The sequence below is a fragment of the Pristis pectinata genome, chromosome 1, assembly GCF_009764475.1.
Source record: "Pristis pectinata isolate sPriPec2 chromosome 1, sPriPec2.1.pri, whole genome shotgun sequence".
NCBI lineage: Eukaryota > Metazoa > Chordata > Chondrichthyes > Rhinopristiformes > Pristidae > Pristis > Pristis pectinata.
In genome coordinates this window covers 86,236,219-86,255,072 of record NC_067405.1, presented here as the reverse complement: position 1 = coordinate 86,255,072, position 18,854 = coordinate 86,236,219, and the positions used below count along the sequence as shown (strand labels likewise).

Sequence of the window (18,854 nt, the reverse complement as noted above, 5' to 3'; positions counted from 1 at the left end):
GGGACAACATGCAAGTAATATTATTTTTTATCATTAAATTCTACTTTACAGAGTAATTTCCAACTGAAGTGCATGGAAAAGGTATCTTAGAGCTTTATTTGCCTTTTCTGAGACTTAAAATTATTAACTCTGATATCCTTTTTGAAATACCATCATAGCGTAAAAATATTACTGGGATTGATCAGAAAACAAACCTGAGAGCTGGTGACACCCACACAAAAGGAGTACAAACACCAGATCAGAAATGCAAGCTCTGCTGATTGTTTTCTTCCCTTTCGCTCTGATAATCTGAGGTGCTGAGAAACTGTAATCGGCCAGACGAGACTGGTTCGCTCTGAGCCTTTGTTTAATTCTAATTTTTTGGATCTGAGCATTGCTGGCAAAGCCAGCATTTATTGCCTATACCTAATTGCCCTTGAGAAGGTGGTGGTGAGCTGCCTTCTTGAACTGCTGCAGTCCTCTGGTGCAGGTGCTCCCACACTGCTGTTAGATAGGGAGTAGGGATTTCCAAGATTTAGACCAAATGATGAAGGACTGGCGTTATATTTTCAAGTCAGGATGGTATACGAGTTGGAGGGGGATCTGCAGGAGGTGGCATTCCCCTGCACCTACTGCTCTTGTCCTTCTTGATGGTAGAGGGCACAGGTTTAAGAGTTGCTGTTGGAGTAGCCTGGGCAAGTGACTGCAGTGCATTTTGTAGCTAGTTCACACTGCAGCCACTGTGTACTGGTGGTGGAGGGAATGGAAGTTTAGGATAGTGAGTGGCATACCAAACAAGAAGCCTGCGTTGTCCTGGATGGCGTTGAGCTTCTTGAGTGACGGAACTACACTCAACCAGGCAAGTGGACATTGACGTACAATTACAACATACAACATATAATGAAGGCGCTGCACTTTGGTAGATCAAATGTAAAGGGACAGTACACTGCTAATGGAAAGACCCTTAATAGTGTTGATATACAGAAGGATCTTGGGGTCCAAGTCCATAGCTCCCTGAAAGTGGCTGCACTGTTTGATAAGGCATATAGCATGCTTGCCTTTATTAGTTGAGGCACTGAGTTCAAGAATCAGGAAGTTATATTACAGCTTTATAAAACCCTGGTTAGGCCGCATCTAGAGTAGTGCATTCAATTCTGGTCACCCCATTATAGGAAGGATGTGGAGGCTTTGGAGAGGGTGCAGAAGAGGCTTACCAGGATGCTGCCTGGATGAGAGGGCATGTGCTACAAGGAGAGTTTGGACAAACTTGGGTTGTTTTCTCTGGAGCGATGGAGGCTGAGGGGAGACCTGATAGAAGTTTATAAGATTATGAGAGGCATAGATAGAGTAGACAGCCGGTATCCTTCTCCCAGGGTCGAAATGTCTAATACTGGAGGGCATGCATTAAGGAGAGAGAGGGTATTCAAAAGAGAGTGGTGGCAAATTTTTTTCTACACAGAGAGTGGTGGGTGCCTGGAATGCACTACCAGGGGTGATGGTGGAGGCAACTACAATAGAGAGGCTTAAGAGGCTCTTAGGCAGGCACATGAATATGCAGAGAATGGAGGGATATGAACATTGTGTGGGCAAAAGGGATTAGTTTGGTTAGGTGTTTAATTATCACCGTAATTAGTTCGGCACAAGAATATGGGCTAAAGGGCCTGTTCCTGTGCTGTACTGTTCTATGTTCTATGATGGATTTTGTTATCCAGCTGCTTACTGGATGAAGTCACAGAAAAATTTTCCTGCAGTCTGTTCTGCAATGGCTTCCTCCTGTGCTATTTTCATAAGGATCATTAGATAACAATAAGAAGTAGGAACTTATCAGTTCCAGGTACACTGAGATCAGTCAGAGTGGATATTAGTTAACAACAAACAGAACAAACTGGACCCACATTTGCAAATCTCTAAATGATTAGAAAAAGGAAAACGTACTTATCACTCCAGGGCCCATTCCACTCAACCGATCCCCATGGGTTCCTCAAACGCACCAACTTCACTTTCTGGTTTCTGTAAGTGACCTAATGTCAAAATTACCACTGTTACTTGGGGACAAAAATTAGACACAAAGACACATAAACAAACACAAATGTGGAAACATCGATGTTTACTCCGTGACTGCAACTGAAAATTTAGTCCTGAAAACGTTCCTTCCAAGCATAGTCCCAATTTTATGAGAATACATGCAAAATAACATGGGAGAAGGTGGGAGTATTAGTGAAACCACACCCAGTGTCTAGGAATTAAGCTTGCATTACATTAGTCTCTTCAGAGCTATCAGATGCAATGATGAGCAAATCATATTTCCAATATTTCTAGGGTCAAATTCTTCCAATTATAAGGTTTGCCTGGACACTTCTGGGTGAGATCCACTGTGGGTGTCTGGCATTTTCCCAGCATTGGAAGCCCACCCGGAAATGTCCCCCTTTTCCTGTGCCTCAATACAAGTTGGAACTCCCAGATCCACAAAGCAACCATCATCTAGCAGTTATAAAGAAAGCTAGCCTAAAAACAATGGCGTTCTTCATTTGTACGCCAGTTAGAGGGTAACTCTCTGAGAACTTCATAAAGCTGGCTGCAAACCTCACTGGAGACTGCTCCAACACCTTCCAGAGTGCTCAGAGTTAAATCAAGCTTTGATCTAGTAGGTGTTTGACCTTAGGAATTCTCCACTCCCGAGGGCTGTGGAGGCTCAGTCACTGAGTTCATTTAAAACAGAGATCGATAGATCTGTGGATATTAAAGGAATCAAGGGATGTGGGGATAGTGCAGGAAAATGGAGCTGAGGTAGAAGATCACTCATGATCTTGATGAATGATGAAGCAGGCTCAAAGAGCTGAATGGAGACACAAGAGACTGCAGATGCTGGAATCTGGAGCAACACACAAGATGATGGAGGAACTCAGCAGGTCAGGCAGCATCCATGGTGGGGAAATGGACAGTCAACATTTCGGGCTGAGACCCTTCATCTGGACTGATGGGTCTGGACCCGAAGTGTTGACTGTCTATTTCCCTCCATAGATGCTGCCTGAGTTCCTCAAGCATCTTGTGTGTTGCTCAAAGGATTTAATGGCTGATTCCTGCTCCTATTTCTTGTTTTTGTGTTATGTTTTTGAAAAGATACTCCCGATTAACACATTGTGCCTTTGTGATCAGACTACTGTGGTCACTGTTGGAGTGGCAGTTTCAGGCTAAGCATCACAGCGACCAAGGCAAGGTCAGCAACTTCAGGATAGGAGGCCCCATCCCCACTGAGCATATGGAGACACAACAGCCTACTTTGACCTCTCTGCAAGGTCTCCACAGGTTCAGGTTACCAAGCCCAGTGCTCCCTGAGATGTGACATTCTGCAGGAAGTCCTCCAGTGATGCACAGCTGGATTGCCTAGCTGTGGAAGTCAAGGTTATGGGCACACTCAACTTTCTAGCCTCAGGATCGATGGCAGCAGAAATCACTGTTGGCTGCTCTCTGCAGCAAGTGGCAGGTCACTGACGCACTCTGAGGAGAAGCTTTACTTTGGAGGTAGTGAAGAGGGGTTGCCTTTGGATGGACCTGCCAGCATTTGCAGGCTTTCTTGAGGTTGCTATTGACTGTAGTTGTGGGCAGATTTGAGCCCCCTTGAAGAAACTGGAGTTCCATGTCAATACAAAGAAATCTGACATCCAGGCAGGTCAAAGAAATGTCCATAAGAACGTAACCCTCTTATAGGAAAGATGTCATTTACCCTGTTGTAGGAAAGACACTATCAAGCTGGAAAGAGTGCACAGAAGTTTTACAAGAATGTTGCCATGACTCAAGAGAGAGTGATTGGGAGAGGCTGGGCAGGCTGAGACTTTATTCATTGGACCATAGGAGACTGAAGGAGTGTATAAAATCATGAGCGGCATAGATAGAGTGGATGCACACAGTCTTTTTTCCAGGGAAAGGGAATCAAAAACTAGAGAGCATAGGTTTAAGGTGAGAGGGGAAAGATTTAAAAGGGATTTGAGGGGCAACTTCTTCACTCAGAGGATGGTGGATATATGGAACGAGCTGCCAGGGGAAGTGGTTGGAGTTGGGTACAATAACACCATTTAAAAGACACTTGTACGGTTACATGGATAGGAAAGGTTTAGAGGGACATGGGCCAAAAGCAGGGAAATGGGATTAGTTTAAATGGGCATCTTGGTCAGCATGGATGAGTTGGGCCAAAAGGCCTGTTTCTGCGCTGTATTACTCTATGACTCTATATAAAATAGAAGCAGGAGTTAGGCCATTCAATAAGCTCATAGCTAATCTTTCACCTCAGCACCACCTTCCTGCACTAACCCCATACACATCTCTTGATTCCCAACGTCAGATGTGCATCCGATGACATTAATCAACATGCAGAACTCTTCTCCTGTGCTACATTCCCAGGTTTCCTGGAAGCTCATGCTTCATTCTTAGGGAGTTTACCTTATGGCACTGCAATCAGGGAAGGATCTTGGGACACAAGGGTTGTCCATAACTTCCATGACTACAGTCGCATGTTCACACTCTGAACAATCCTGCCCAGTGTCACCACAATGACAGCCAGAACACAAGAGAAAACAAGATCAAATTCTGTTCTCTCCACAAATCTGGCACAACACAGCAGCACACAGATTTCCACTCAATCCATCTGAACATTCAACCCATTCCTAAATTGCTTTGCACACATTTATCTCCATATATCAGGTTGCCCAGACTGACACTCGAGTAAAATTTCCAGGGTCAAGATATTCCTTTGCATTCACTGCCTATTGTGTAGTATTTCCATCGTATCCTCTATCCCAGGATATCCTGTAAATTTCAACTTCAACCCATCATTCCCATGACAAATAAACCTCATACCTTGACACACCCATCTTCACTCACTGTGCCACACTCTTCACTTATATCTATTTTTGGTACAAAACCTACTCTATCATCACTAGTCCCTGCACACTGACCACCCACAACACAGTTTCCCCAAAGCTACCTACACCCAGTGTTCCCCACATTCACTCCCTGTATCCCTAAGTCCCACATTCACTCCCTATATCTCAGCATTTCCTACAATGCTCCCTATTCCCAGTATTCCCCACATATAATTTTGTATCCAATTATTTCCTCAGAGTTACCTCCTGAATCCCAGCACTAGTTGGTGCCCTCAGAGGGCTACAATAACATATACGTCAAATTACTTAATGCAAAAGCTTCTACACCTTACCTCATCCACACCGGTTACTGAGTAGGCGTGACCTTTGATCAGGCCGCTGGGCATCCGTGTCTCGAACTGCAGGGGTACGAAGGACTGCCAATAGAGAAGTTGGTCAGTGTGACAATACTGATGGGACAGGGCTGTAGCAACTAGCTGCAACAACACATGAGCAGTATCACCTCCCTGAGATGTGGCATTGCTTATGACCTCTACCTGTGACCCCCTCATCTCTGTCCTGGACACTTCCAGTGTGAACTGCCCCTTCTTCCAGGAACAAGTGGCCGTTTGTCCTTCCCACCTCCCAAACTGCCTGTGGGTTTTCTCAATCCAGCTCCCCAACTCAGTCAACGTGCAAACTCCACACAGACAGCACCAGGGGTCGGGATTGAACCCAGGTCTCTAGCGCTGTGAGGCAGCTCTGCCACAGTGCTAACTTTCTCCTCCTCCTTATTAATGTTAACCTACATCCCCTTGTGATTGACATCTCAACAGGGGATAGATCCCTGCTGAAAATCCTATTTAATTTTCTACACCTAGATTAAATTCCCCCATTCTCCTCCGCACTAAGTAAGACAACTTTAGCATAGCCAATCTTTCCTCATAACAAACAATTTCCTCTCTGCCATTATCACATATCCTTCCTGTAATGCGGAACTGGGAATCTGCATAATTCCCTAATTATAAACATAGCAGGTCAGGCAGATCTCTGGACAGAGAAACAATTAACTTTTCAGGTCAAAGTCATTTCATTAGAACTGGGAAAGAGAAACTGGGAAAGAGGTCCTATCCATCCCTCCCCACCTCTCTTTCCCAGTTCTGACGTAGGTCTCTGACTTGAAACACTGACGCTGTTCCTCCTTCCACAGACGTTGCCTGACCCAGTGAGCATTTACAGAATTTTCTGTGTTCATTTCAGATTTCCAGCATCTGCAGTCTTTTTCATTTTCATGGTACTAGAGTGATCTTAATGCTCTTCTATGCTGTGTCTAATTATACATAAATGATCTTTTCTCCTTCTCCACATGGATTCTACTTCTGCTTTAGCATTGGCTATCATTTTCCTGACTGCCTTTATTTTATCTCGAATGAGTTCAGCCACTCTGCTTCCCTCGATATTACATCCTGCAGTATTTAATTCCAAGTCCTGATTTCATTCCAGCCACGTCTCAGTATCCCTTCCGATTGCAATTTCCTTGCAAAATATTATTGTTTCTATTTTCTAAAAAAAATCTCAAACATCTCAGCACAAGCTTCTAACCAGTTCTGAGTTATAATGTGACAATTAGGCATGGATTAGAAGGTGTAAGTACCTCATCAGCATTCTTAGCAGTTTTTCATTGAGTGTGTGTGTTTTGCAAAGTTAGCATAGCCTAGCCTAGAGTCCAAGAGCTGGAGGTTTCTGATGTCATGCTGCGTAAAACGACCTGGAGCAGCTGCAAGTTATTAAACGGTCAAAATTAGAGGCAAAGCCAAACTTGCTGACAGGCTTAAAGTGGCTCTGTTATCTTGTGCATGTCAGAAAATGTTGTGGATTGTGATTTTTTTAGATCCACTGAATGGTCACCGGCTGCGCATTGGCTCTGCATCGATTTGTGCTGGGTATACCCAATCAGGAATCTTCCTTTACATAAAATTTACAGCAACTTGAAATAACCCCACTTCTTTGTACACATTTACAAATAAAAGCTTGGAATCTGTCTACATTTTTTTCTGCTTTTGCAGATCAAAGGGTTCAGGGAGTGCCAGATGACCCAAACTTGGTCCTGCACAGAGTTACTGGGATAGAATTCCCACAGCTTCTTCCAAACTCCGGTCATAATTTTTACACTATTTCTCTGGTGTTCTGCTAAACTCCCGTCAAAGTTACAACTGTGTCAGTAATTCTGTCATTGTATTTATTCCATGGGGGATGGGATTCTCACTAATTAACTGGACCTGTTTATTCAAGTGAGAATTATTCACAAAACAGTTTCAGTTTATTTAGCAGGGAAAGAGTTACTCACTGTGTAATAGAGCTAAGTTCCAGGAAAGTTATCCACACCAGCTAGCCAGCATGCATTGCAGATTCAATCATTCATTGCCCCAAATAACTGCTTGCATTATTCCCATACAAACCCTGACTAGATGGTCCTCCACTTTCTTGCTGGGATCACCAACTTTGGCCTGAGACACATCGTGGAGATTTACACGGGACAGAAACTGTTGCACCTGTGCTTGTAACATGACCGAAGTCCCACAAAATATACTTTCCTGGAATTTGAGACATATCACTAACATCACACAGCATGGAAGTAGTGAGGAATGAGAAGGGGGGGGTTGGGGGGGGTGTAAGTGTGGAGAAGGAGGTAGGAGGGCAAGAGAGGGAGAGGGGGAAGGTGTAGAGGGAGGCCAACAGGGTAGAGAGGAGGTGAGAGGGAGAAAGAGGAGAGGGAGAAAGAGGAGAGGGGGTGGGGGGAGAGGGGGTAAGGGGGAGAAGGGGTAGAAGGGGAAGGGGGTAGGGAATGGGAAGAGGGAAGGAGGGGCAGAGAGGAGCAGAGAGAGGGGAAGGATGAGTGGGAAGGGGTGACAGGGCAAAGGAGGAAAGGAATGGAAGGAGGAAAGAGGGAGGAGTAGGGAGGGAGGTAAGGAGGAAGGGAGGAGTAGGGAGAGAGGGAGGGAGGGGGAGAGGAGGAGGGGGAGGGAGGGGAGAGGAGGAGGTGGAGGGAGGGGAGGGGAGGGAGGAGGAGGAGGAGGGAGGAGGAAAGGGAGAGAGGAGGAGGGGGAGGGAGGAGGAGCGGGAGGGGGGAGGGGAGAAAGGGGAGAATGGGAAGGGGTAGAGGGTAAATATTCAACCAATGAGAGACAAAAAATTATGGAGAATGTAAGGGACAGAAAGCGTATGAGAGCAGGAAATGAACACGGCATCTAAGTAGAGAAAGATAACAAAGAAATAAAATAACAAGTTGACAAGGCTGAGATGGAAAGAGAGGCAGAATGCACATGAATGCCACAGGGCCAACAGTGGAGAGTGACAAAGATACCACAAGTGAGAGTGACAGAGATAAGCCTGGCGAGGGACAGTTGTTCATGGGAGGAATTCTGCATCCAGGCCTAGTCTGTGACTCCAGACCCACCAATGACTCATAACGATCTTCCCAGCTCAGCTCAGTTCGGAATGGACAATGTATGCTGGTCTTTCCAATGACTCCCACATCAACCCTGTAAATAGCTTTTTCCAACAGCTGCCTCATTATCAGCCTGAATAATAGGAATCAGAGATTTGGACTTCTGGTCTCACTAAATGGTTGTTGGCCATCACAACCCTCTGGCTTGATCTATAACACAACACACTTAACACCATGTTAAAATGGCGGACAGATGTTTGTCACTTGACATTAAAAAGTCACTGGGCCGTGAGTAGAGGGTATGAATTTCACACGGGGAAGGTGCTGAGTCTGTGGGGTGAGATCTGACAACTCTGACCAATGAATCTCCTCTCTGACCAATGATCTATCGATACATCAGCCTGTAGCCACTGGGTGCACTAAAATGGTCCACTCTGTAAAATTTCAGTTAAGTCCGAGCCTGTTAGGTGAAGACAGGCCTGTCTGCCTAAGGCCAGGCAGGGGAAGTGTATCGGACAGAGGCCCAACTGAATTCCAGAATTTGTGAGGGCAGTGGGGGAGGGATGGGGAATGGGATCAGGAGCAGGGAGGACTGGTGGATTGCACTGGGGTGGTGGAGGAGAAGAGGTGGATCAGCAGTACTTGTTTGGGAGAGAGAGGCAGGAGGCCAGAAGGTTAATTGTTGGAGGGGGAAGGGAAAACGGGCTGGAAGATTGCTTGTGGGAGGTGGGAGTGGTGTTGGGTGGGTGGTGGAGAATAGACTGACAGGTTGCTTGGAGGGAGGTGTAGGTAACGCTTTGTTTGCCATTGGTCTCCCAGTTTGGCGTGCTGTTGTGAAGGTTCCCCACCACCCTGACATCCAAGTTCCCTGCAATCCTCCAAAAAGTGGTGTTGTAGAGGGATCAGCATTATCCTGTGCATCACTGATCTGGAAACCACTTCCATGCCACAAAGGTGACTGACAACAGGAAGAATCATCAGGGAATTGAAGCCAATGAAGAAATGGCACAGAAGAGGAGATGAGATCTGGGGAAGATGAGCCATGATCATATTGAATGGCAGGGTAGGCTCGATGGGCTGAGTGGTCTACTCCTTCTCTTCCTTCCTTATGTTCTTGTGAAATGGCCTTTATTGTGCTTTACCCAAGAAAAAATATCGACCTTCAATTGCATTGTGCTGGAAAAGAAAAAATGTTATGCAGACCAAGGAACTAATGTCTATGAACTAAAAGCAGAAAATACTCAGCAGTTCAACCAACATCTGTGGACAGAAGAAACGGAATCAATATTTCAGTCATAAAAAGATACCTCTGTGTAACTGATATCTCAAAGTTACACCAAGGAATTTTGTCAGAAGAGTGACCAGTCTGTGAATATTTACGAATCTAAAATAAAAACAGAAAATGCTGGAAATACTCAGCAGGTCAGGTCACACCTGTGGGAAGAGAAACAGAGTTAATGCTTCAGGTTGAAGATTCTTTGCTAGAAGGTTTATAAATGTGTATCATGCAGCTGGAGTGAAACATTGGTCAGAAGAGGGTTTCTCCTGTTAGGATAAATGAATTTATAACCTGACAGAACCATCACACCACATCTTGCCACCAGGTGGCAGACTTACATCAATGGAGCACGCCATGAGAGAGCCTCTCTCTGTCGCCTTTTTCATTATCTTGAACATATCTTTGGGGGCTCCCCTCATCTCAAAGAATTCAGTGACTCCGCCGGTGAAATCCTCCATGGCTTCGGTCGTGTTACCACCTTTCAGAGCCTCGTAGGATCCATGTAGCCTGAATGAGGTAAATAGAACACTGGGTGAAACTGTGACTCTCCCATTTATCGACAAGATCTCTTCTCCAATTCATTTTACTTATAACGTAGAAGGCCAATTGACTTAGTGAGTCTATGCTGGCTCTCAAAGCAATCCCATCAATCCTATTCCCCAACTAATTTTCCTCATAACCTATTCTCCCCACATTCTCATCAACTCTCCCCAGATTCTACCCCTCACCTACACACTCACAGCAATTTACAGCAGCCAATTAACCTAGCAATAAGCACATCTTTGGGATCAAGGAGGAAACCGGAGCATGCAGGTGAAACCCATGCAGTTACAGGGAGAACGTGCAAACTCCACACAGACAGCACCCAAGGTCAGGATCGATCCCAGGTCACCAGAGCTGTGAGGCAGCAGCTCTACCTGGTGAGCCACTGCACTAATTATCTCACCTTTCCTACTGGCGGCACTGAGTCCTTGCTGGATTGGGATTCCAAAGCATTAGCTTCCCTTCCAGACAATGAGTGTAGGGAGGCTATTGACTAGGGGCAAGAAAATAGCTGAGCCTGTAACAAACATGTAGATTGGGAGCAGGAAGAGGCCACTCTGCCCCTGGAGCCCATCCAACGCTCAATAAGATCTAACTGTATCCTCAACTCGGCATTCCCCGCTCTCCCTCTCACCACCTTGCTTGCCAAGAATCTATCTACCTCGTCTTATTCAAAGACTCTGCTTCCACTGCCCTTTGAGGAAGAGAGTTCCTACCTCAGCACCAATCCACCCTACTCCACTCTACTCATCACATCTTGCCAACTAGAGAGTTTATGCCTACTCTCTGTTGCCTTTCATTTCACACAAGCAACCAGTTTACATTGTATTAAGTCTCGGTTTTAGCACAGACTGCAGCTTCAGCACATTCAGAAGCCAAATCATTCTGCCTGAAAGTCAATGTGTTTCAATGCTCCTCGACGTTTAGGAGAGCAGTGATAACCTTCAGCAAGGTGCTTGAGTCATGGGTAAAAACCATTGGGCTAGAACAATGCTGAGAAAAGCCAGCCATTCCATGATGACAGCAGGCTCCTTCTCTCAAATGGGGAGGAATGGCAGAAGGAGAGGGTGAAAGGACAAGTCTTTGTTTCAACTGGGTTTGTTTTAGTGTGTGTTGTTTTTAAGCGTCTTACTTTAATTTTTTTATAATTACTTATTTATCATTTAATTGATCTTTCATATGCTGAGTTATTTTTAAGCATCCTACTTTAACTTCTAAATTACCTTTATTATTTTAATGTGTTAAATTGTTTTTAAGATCCTAGTTGAATGTTTTATAATTGTAAATTATTTTTTAATCGATTCTTAATCATTTTTGAATATTTTGAGGAACAGATGTTAAGATCCTAACTTTGTTTTATAATTGTAAATTATTTTATTGTTTAATCAATTTTTAATCATTTTTAAATGCTTTGATGAACAGATGTTAAGATAAGTTATACTGTTAAATGTTTCCTGGGCAGAGCTCATCCTGGGGCCCATCCCACAGTGTGACAGCACTGCATCAGGCTCCCACTGTTTTACACCTGGTTGGCTTTGGGCAGCAAACTTACATTGGTGGATCTGGGAATATAACACTGTGGTTAGTGTGTGGCAGGCTCCCAGACTCTGGGAGTTTGGACTGTAGCACAAGCATCAGGATTAGCAACCCAGCTAATCACAGCCAAACTCATTGAGAGTACTCACTTGGCATAAGCCTTCTCCAGCAGGGCACTCCAGAACTCATTGCGCTCGGCTGACTTGGTGAACACCAGCTGGTTGTTGAATGTGGGGATTCGATCATCAATGACAACATCCACCCAGTCACCGAAACGCCAGAACTGCAAGGGACAATGGAACAAGAACGGTGAGAGAAGGATGAAGATCCCAGCTCCTCCTGCCATTGGCTGCGTGATGTGGGTCTAAGATGTCCCAGTCCAACCACCCAGGAGCACACTCAGAATGTGTAGCTGGGTTTTTTTTGTCATGTCTTTTCCAAATTATTTACCCTCAAGATGTCTGAAACAGGGCCAGCAAGTTTAAGTGCAAGTTGTAAACCAAAATAACCAGGTAAATGAATTTCACTGGATGTAAAACTTGCTATTTTACAAAGATTTTGATGCTGGAGAAAAACTTTGTGCAATAGCTAAAGCTGTGGGGAGAAAGAGCATCTGTAGTCGTTTGTGTCTCCAAATGCATCTACTGGCCACTTAGGAGATTTGCCTTTGTCTCCACCAAGTGGCACAGTGGAGGGCAAGAGCTGGAGGACAGAGAATAGAAGGTGGGAATTGAAAGTGAAGGTAGAGGATGAGAGGTGAAGGGTGGGTGAGGGAAGGAGAGGTAAAAACGTTAGGGTAGAGGATTGGAGGTTGGGGACGGGAGACACAGGGTTGGGAAGGCAAGTGGGCATGGTGAGGCACAAGGCAGGCGATGCAGCGGGGCAGGAGGTGGCAGTTGAAATGTTGGTGTGGCAGGATTGCACCTTGCAGGTGGATAAGGCAAATGAGCATTAGTCGTCATTAACTGGAACAGGGTCAGAAGGAATACATAAATCATTGAAAATGGCAGACACAAGAGACTGAAGATGTTGGATTCTGCTTTTTGCACTGTAAATGGCAGCGCAGGTTAGAAACTATCCCTAGCAGAACGTTCCAGACCCCAGCCACTCCCTGTGGAAAATAATTATCCTCATGTCACTCTTGGTTCTTTGGGCCAATCAGCTTCAAGCTATGTCCCCTTCCTGATTTCCCACATTGATGCATGCTGCCCTGACACTGTGCAACAGCCCTGTACCCTACTGCTCCCGACACCGATAATAACCTGCTTGTTTCTGACATCGATACATCTGATGTAGAACCACAGTCATTTACAGCTGAGCAGGTCCTATCCATGCCAGCCAGAATGCTTAGGCTCATCCCACTTCCCCATTCAATCTGCAGCCTTGGAGGTCACTGCTCTTCAAGTACGCACTCAGGTGAATGTGACTCCTGTCCCCACTACCCTCTCGGGCAGTGAATTCCAGGCACCCACCCCTCTTCCATGAAAAAAGCGTCCTCAGTTTTCTAATCCACGAGTCTACCTTGAATCCCTGAGTTACTGACCTCTCTGCAGGGAAGTAGATCCTTGCAACTCCCACAGTCCGAGCCTCTCATTACTTATGCACTTCCATTCCATCTGTCCTCAGCCCCCGTGTTCCAAGGCTTAACTAAAATTATTCAGTTCTGCATCCTCTCTGGTACGATCACTTCCAACCAAACACTACCTAACTTGTGAATGTTAGCGTGCTTGCGTGATCTCCCTGCTCTTATATTCTATCCCTTTATCAATAAAAATGTTTCTCACACACCTTCATAACCACCTGTCATTTACTGTGCATCCCCTTGACATTCCCTCCCTAAATGCATCAACCCCCTTACTTCCCCATACTGAATTACACTCCACCCTATCACATACCCTCTCCATTCCCTCTGTTCTCTCCATCGCTCCCTCTCTCCACAACTTCTAACATGCCTGTTTTCTCACTTCCCCAGCTCTGATGAAGGATCATTTCCTGAAACGTCGACTCTGCTCTCCACAGATGCCACCTGACCCGCATTTCATTTATCCTGTTCTAAGGCTCCTCAAGCAGCAGAAATACCTTCTCTGTCCTATAAATTTCCCAATAATATCTTGAAGACGTCAAATCACCCCTTAAGCGAAATTTCACAGAATGCAACACAAATTTCTGTAACCCCTTCTCATAAATTAACTCTTTGAGCTCAGGCAAAATTCTGGTAAGTTTATACTGCATCCCCTTCAAGGTCAGTATATCCTTCCTTCTTAACCATCTATCATTAATTGTCCATCCCATGACAAACCTGAAAGACATCAATCCCATTACTCCTCCAGACTTAATTATACTCACCCTATCACCGACCCCCACTATTCTCCTCACCCCTCCCTCTCTTGGCAACTTCAAACATTGCTCCAAGTACCCAGGTGTGGTCTCACCAGAACTTTGCGTAGTTGCTGCATAATTACAACCTCCTTGTGGACTAACCCTCTGATGTGAAATCCAACATTCTGTTCAAACCAGATGACTTTGTGTGCCTGACCAAGACATCTTAGTGATGTACGTATATATGCATGCAGCCCTCTGAGTGTCTCAACCTCCACAGCTTCTAACCTCTGACCATTTGCCAAGTACTTCTTGTGCATCCTTTTTAGGCCCAAGGTGAATGATCTCACATTTGCCTGCAGTGAAGTCCATTGTCACAGTTTTATCCATTTGCTTAATCTACCAGCATCATTTTGTAACTTATTACTGCCACCTCCCCCTCCCCCTTTCCCACACCACTTACAGTGGCAGCTTTCTCTGAGAATGACCCTACCTGGAAATGGAAGATCCCAGCATAGTTCTCTGTAAAGTATTGATCCCTGGGGATGACCCGGTACAGCAGCTTCTCATTTAGGGTTAGACAAGCGATGGCAGCCAGGAACCAGCAGTCACCTAATTAGAAACAAAAAGCGTCAGCTTTCAATGGCTCCAATCCCAACCTGTAGAGGTGCCATAATCCAAGACATGACTGTTGGCCAGTGTAAAATTTTTGGGAGGAAGAGTTATTCTTAGATCTCAGCATCCTAAAGATATCCACTTCCAAGGGTTTTCCTCCCCAATGGTAATGTTTAATCTTATTGATTGAGATCAATTGCTATATTAAGTCAAACATCTCACGAGTACCAGGATGGTAAAAAGCTAACTATTTAGTCCAAAGTTTTTAACACAGGTCTGGGTTTACGCCAAGTAAGGTTCTTCCGTGTTTGGTAATGACTTCAGTGTGGGCTTTGTGGTGGGGAGGGGAAAGATTCTGTGATTTTAACGCAGCATTCCGTTCCTGGAGTCACATCTTCCCAAAGGGATAAACTGAGGCACCCCCCACAGTGTGAAAAATCTACAGGGAACACACCACACATATGTGGGGTGAACAATGGAACAACCATAATGTTTTGAACATAGAAGAGTTCTGCTGGCTGCTGTGATTAGTTGGAGTATTTGCTGTTTAATATGGTCAGGATTACACTGCAATACATGGCGGTGTTTTGTACCTTTGCCCAAGTGGTGCTGTATTCAACACACCATTTTAACATCCAGCCTGAGATTTGTTAGTTAATTCTTTACAGAAAGTGCAGAAGGCTGCCATTCAGCCCATTGAGTCATGCCTGCTCTATGTAAGAGAAATCCAACTGATCCCACTCCACTCCCCCACTCCCACCAGCTCCTCTCTATTTTTCCCATTCAAGGATTTATTCCTTTTGAATGCCTGAATGAATCTGCCTCCTCTACCCCCATCCTCAGTAGTGCAATACATACCCTAGCCAGAGAATTTCCTTGTGTTACATTTGGTCCTTTTGATAATCACGTCCAAGCTATGTTCTCTGGTTCTTGACCTACACCCAGAGGAACAGTTTCTCATGGTTCTAAATACCTCTGTCAGATCTCTTCATGTCTTCCTAAAATAATTCTAATTAGGGACACTGGTTCAGTGGATAGATTGGAGAACAACCCTAGTTCCTCCAGTGTATCCACAGAACTAACGCCCCTCATCATTAGAATCATTTTAGTAAATCCCTCTGCATCCTCTCATAAGTCTTCACATCTTTCCTGAAGTACAGCACCAGAACTGGACGTAATGCTCCGGTTGTGGCTAACACAGTCTTTTATAAAGATCCATCATTACTTCCTTTCTCTAATACCCTATGCCTCTATTTATTAATCCTGGGTTCCACATTCCGTTTAACCACAATGACACAGTGGAACTGCAGATAGAGAGCCAGTGACCCAAGTTCAATCCTGACCTCCAGTGCTATCTGTATGGAGTTCTCATAGTTATACAACACGGAAACAGCATGTTTCTGTGTTGTATGACCCCCATGCCCATGTCAAACATCAAGTACCCATCCATACTAATCCCATTTGCCAGCATTTGGTCCGTAGCCTTCAACAATTTCAGTTGAGTTTTTTGAAGAGGTGACCAAGAAGATAGATGAGGGAAGTGCAGAAGACATTGTCTACATGGATTTCAGCAAGGCCTTTGACAGGGTACCATAAGGTAGGCTGGTTCTGAAAATTAGGTTACATAGGATCCAGGGCAAGCTAGCCAATTGGATACAAAAGTGGCTTGACGGTAGGGGACAGAGGGTGGTGGTGGAGGGTTGCTTTTTTAGATTGGAGGCCTGTAACCAGTGGTGTGCCGCAGGGATTGGTGCTGGGTCCACTGTTGTTCATCAATTATATTAACGATTTGGATAAGAATGTAGGTGGCATGGTTAGTATGTGGATGACATTAAAATTGATGGTATAGTGGACAGTGAAGAAGGTTATCTAAGATTATAATGGGATCTTGAGCAACTGCCCAGTTGGGCTGAGGAATGGCAGATGGAGTTTAATTCAGATGAATGCAAGGTGTTGCAGTTTGGTAAGACAAACCAGGGCAGGACTTGCACAGTAAATGATAGGGCCCTGGGGAGTGTTATAGAACAGAGAGACCAAAGGCTGCAAGTGCAAAGTTCCTTGAAAGTGGCAACATAGGTAGACGGAAGAAGGCGGTTGGCATGCTTGCTTTCACTGGTCAGAATATTGAGCACAGGAGTTGCGATGCCATGTTACAGCTGTACAAGATGTTGGTAGGACACATTTGGAATAGTGTGTACAATTCTGGTTGCCCTGCTATAGGGAGGGTTTCATAAAACTGGAAAGGGGACAAAAAAGATTTACGAGGATGTTACTGGAATGGAGGGCTTAGGTTATAAGGAGAGGCTGAAGAAGATAGGACTGTTTTCCCTGGAGCGAAAAAGGCTGAGGGATGACCTTATAGAGATGCATACAATCATGACAGGCATAGATAAGGTGAATAGCCAAAGTCTTTTCCCCAGGGTAGGGGGGGTTCAAAACTTGAGGACATGGTTTTATAGATGGGAAAGATTTAAAAGGCACCTGAGAGGCAACTATTTCACACAGAGGGTGGTGGGTATGTGGAACAAGCTGCCAGAGGAAGTGGTGGAGGTGGGTACAATTATGACAGTTAAAAGGCATTTGGACAGTTACAGATAGGAAAGATTTAGAGGGATATGGGCCAAACACAGGCAAATGTGACCAGCTCAGAAAGGCAACTTGGTCACCATGGATGAGTTGGGCTGAAGGGCTCTATTACTATGATTCAAGTGCTCATTGAGATAATTCTGAAATGCTGTGAGAGTCTCTGCCTCCACCACTCCCTCAGGCAGTGTGTTCCAGATCCCAACTACACTTTGGGTGAAAAAGTTCTTCTTCAGATACCCTCAAAACCTCTTAGCAATTATGCTAAACATATGCCTTCTTAAATACCACCGCTAAGGAAAAGTTTCCTATTATCTATCCTATCTATGCTCGTAATTTTGTATAACTCCACCAGGTCCCCTTCAGCCTCCTCCACTCCAAGGAAAACAAATCCAGCCCATCCAGTCTCTCCTCATAACTGAAATACTACATGCCAGCTGACATCCTGGTAAATCTGCTCTGTACCCTCTCCAGTGCAATCACATCTTTCCTACATTGTGGCGACCAGAACTGCACATAGTACTCCAGCTGAGACCTAACCAATGTTTGGTAAAGTTACACTATAACCTCCCTGCTCTTATATTCTATGTCTCAGCTAATGAAGGCAAGTATCTTATGTGGATCCTCGGACTTGTACACCAAGGCCTCTCTATTCCAAAGTACTTCCTTGGGTCCTACAGTTCACTGTGTATGTCCTATCTTTATTAGTCGTCCCAAAGTGCCACACCTCATAATTACCAGGATTAAATTTCATCTGCCATTGCTCTGCCATTCATACCAACTGATCAATATTCTTCTCTACCCTTCAACTATCCTCCTCACTATCAACAACAGTACAAATTTTCATGTCATCTGCAAACTTACTGATCATTGTTGGTTTCCACTGGGTGTCCCAGTTTCCTCCCACATCCAAAGATCTGCTGGTTGTTATGTTCATTACTCCAGATGAAGGTGGCTCATGGCAGAATCAGGGAGCTGGTGGTCATGTAACAGGGAGATGTTGGGGGGGGGGGGGTGCGGGTAGGGGATGCGAGTGGGAATGGGACTGGTGGGATTGCTTGGAGGGTCAACACAGTTGACAGACCCAAGGAGATATGAATAATGAAGCTTGCCCTGCCACTTTCAACAAACCTTGCATGCAGATCTCTCTGCTCCTGTACCATTTAGATTTATGCCCTCTACTTCATATAGCCTCTCCTCATTCTTCTTGCCAAAAGGTAACAATTGCTAGTGGAGCTGCTGCCTCACAGCTCCAGAGACCCAGGTTCAATCCTGGCCTCTGGTGTCATCTGTGGAGTTTGCATGTTCTCCCTGTGACTGTGTGGGTTTCCTCTCACGTTCGAAAGATGTGCGGGTCAGTAGGTTAATTGGTCATTGTAAAATATCCCTAATGTGTAGGTGAGTGGTAGAATCTGGGAACGTGGAGAGAATAAAATGGGATTAGTGTAGGATTAGTATAAATAGAAACTTGATGGTTGACATAGACTCAGTGGGCCAAAGGGCCTGTTTCTGTGCTGTATGACTCAATGTCAAATTTCATCTAGCTTCTTCACAAGTCTATCCACGTCCTCCTGAAGTCTACTCTTTGGAATTCACTATGCCTGGAAATTCTGCTCTGTATATCCAAGTATATTCAGAAACACAGGGACCCTCCTAGAAACAACCCCAAGGGAAATCCACTGTACGCTTTGCT

At 45.0% G+C, this 18,854-nt stretch overlaps 1 protein-coding gene across 1 annotated transcript in view; it reads right to left on the bottom strand.

Moving 5' to 3' along the window:
- LOC127578420 (calpain-3-like) overlaps nt 1-18,854 on the bottom strand; it is a 107,841-nt gene that overhangs the window by 44,046 nt on the left and 44,941 nt on the right. Inside the window, exons 3-7 of the mRNA XM_052030440.1 lie at nt 14,457-14,575; nt 11,794-11,927; nt 9,904-10,072; nt 5,192-5,275; nt 1,915-2,000 (exon numbers count right to left, since the gene is read on the bottom strand). Of these exons, the coding sequence (XP_051886400.1) occupies nt 1,915-2,000; nt 5,192-5,275; nt 9,904-10,072; nt 11,794-11,927; nt 14,457-14,575 (592 nt within the window). The remainder of the gene's footprint in view (nt 1-1,914; nt 2,001-5,191; nt 5,276-9,903; nt 10,073-11,793; nt 11,928-14,456; nt 14,576-18,854) is intronic.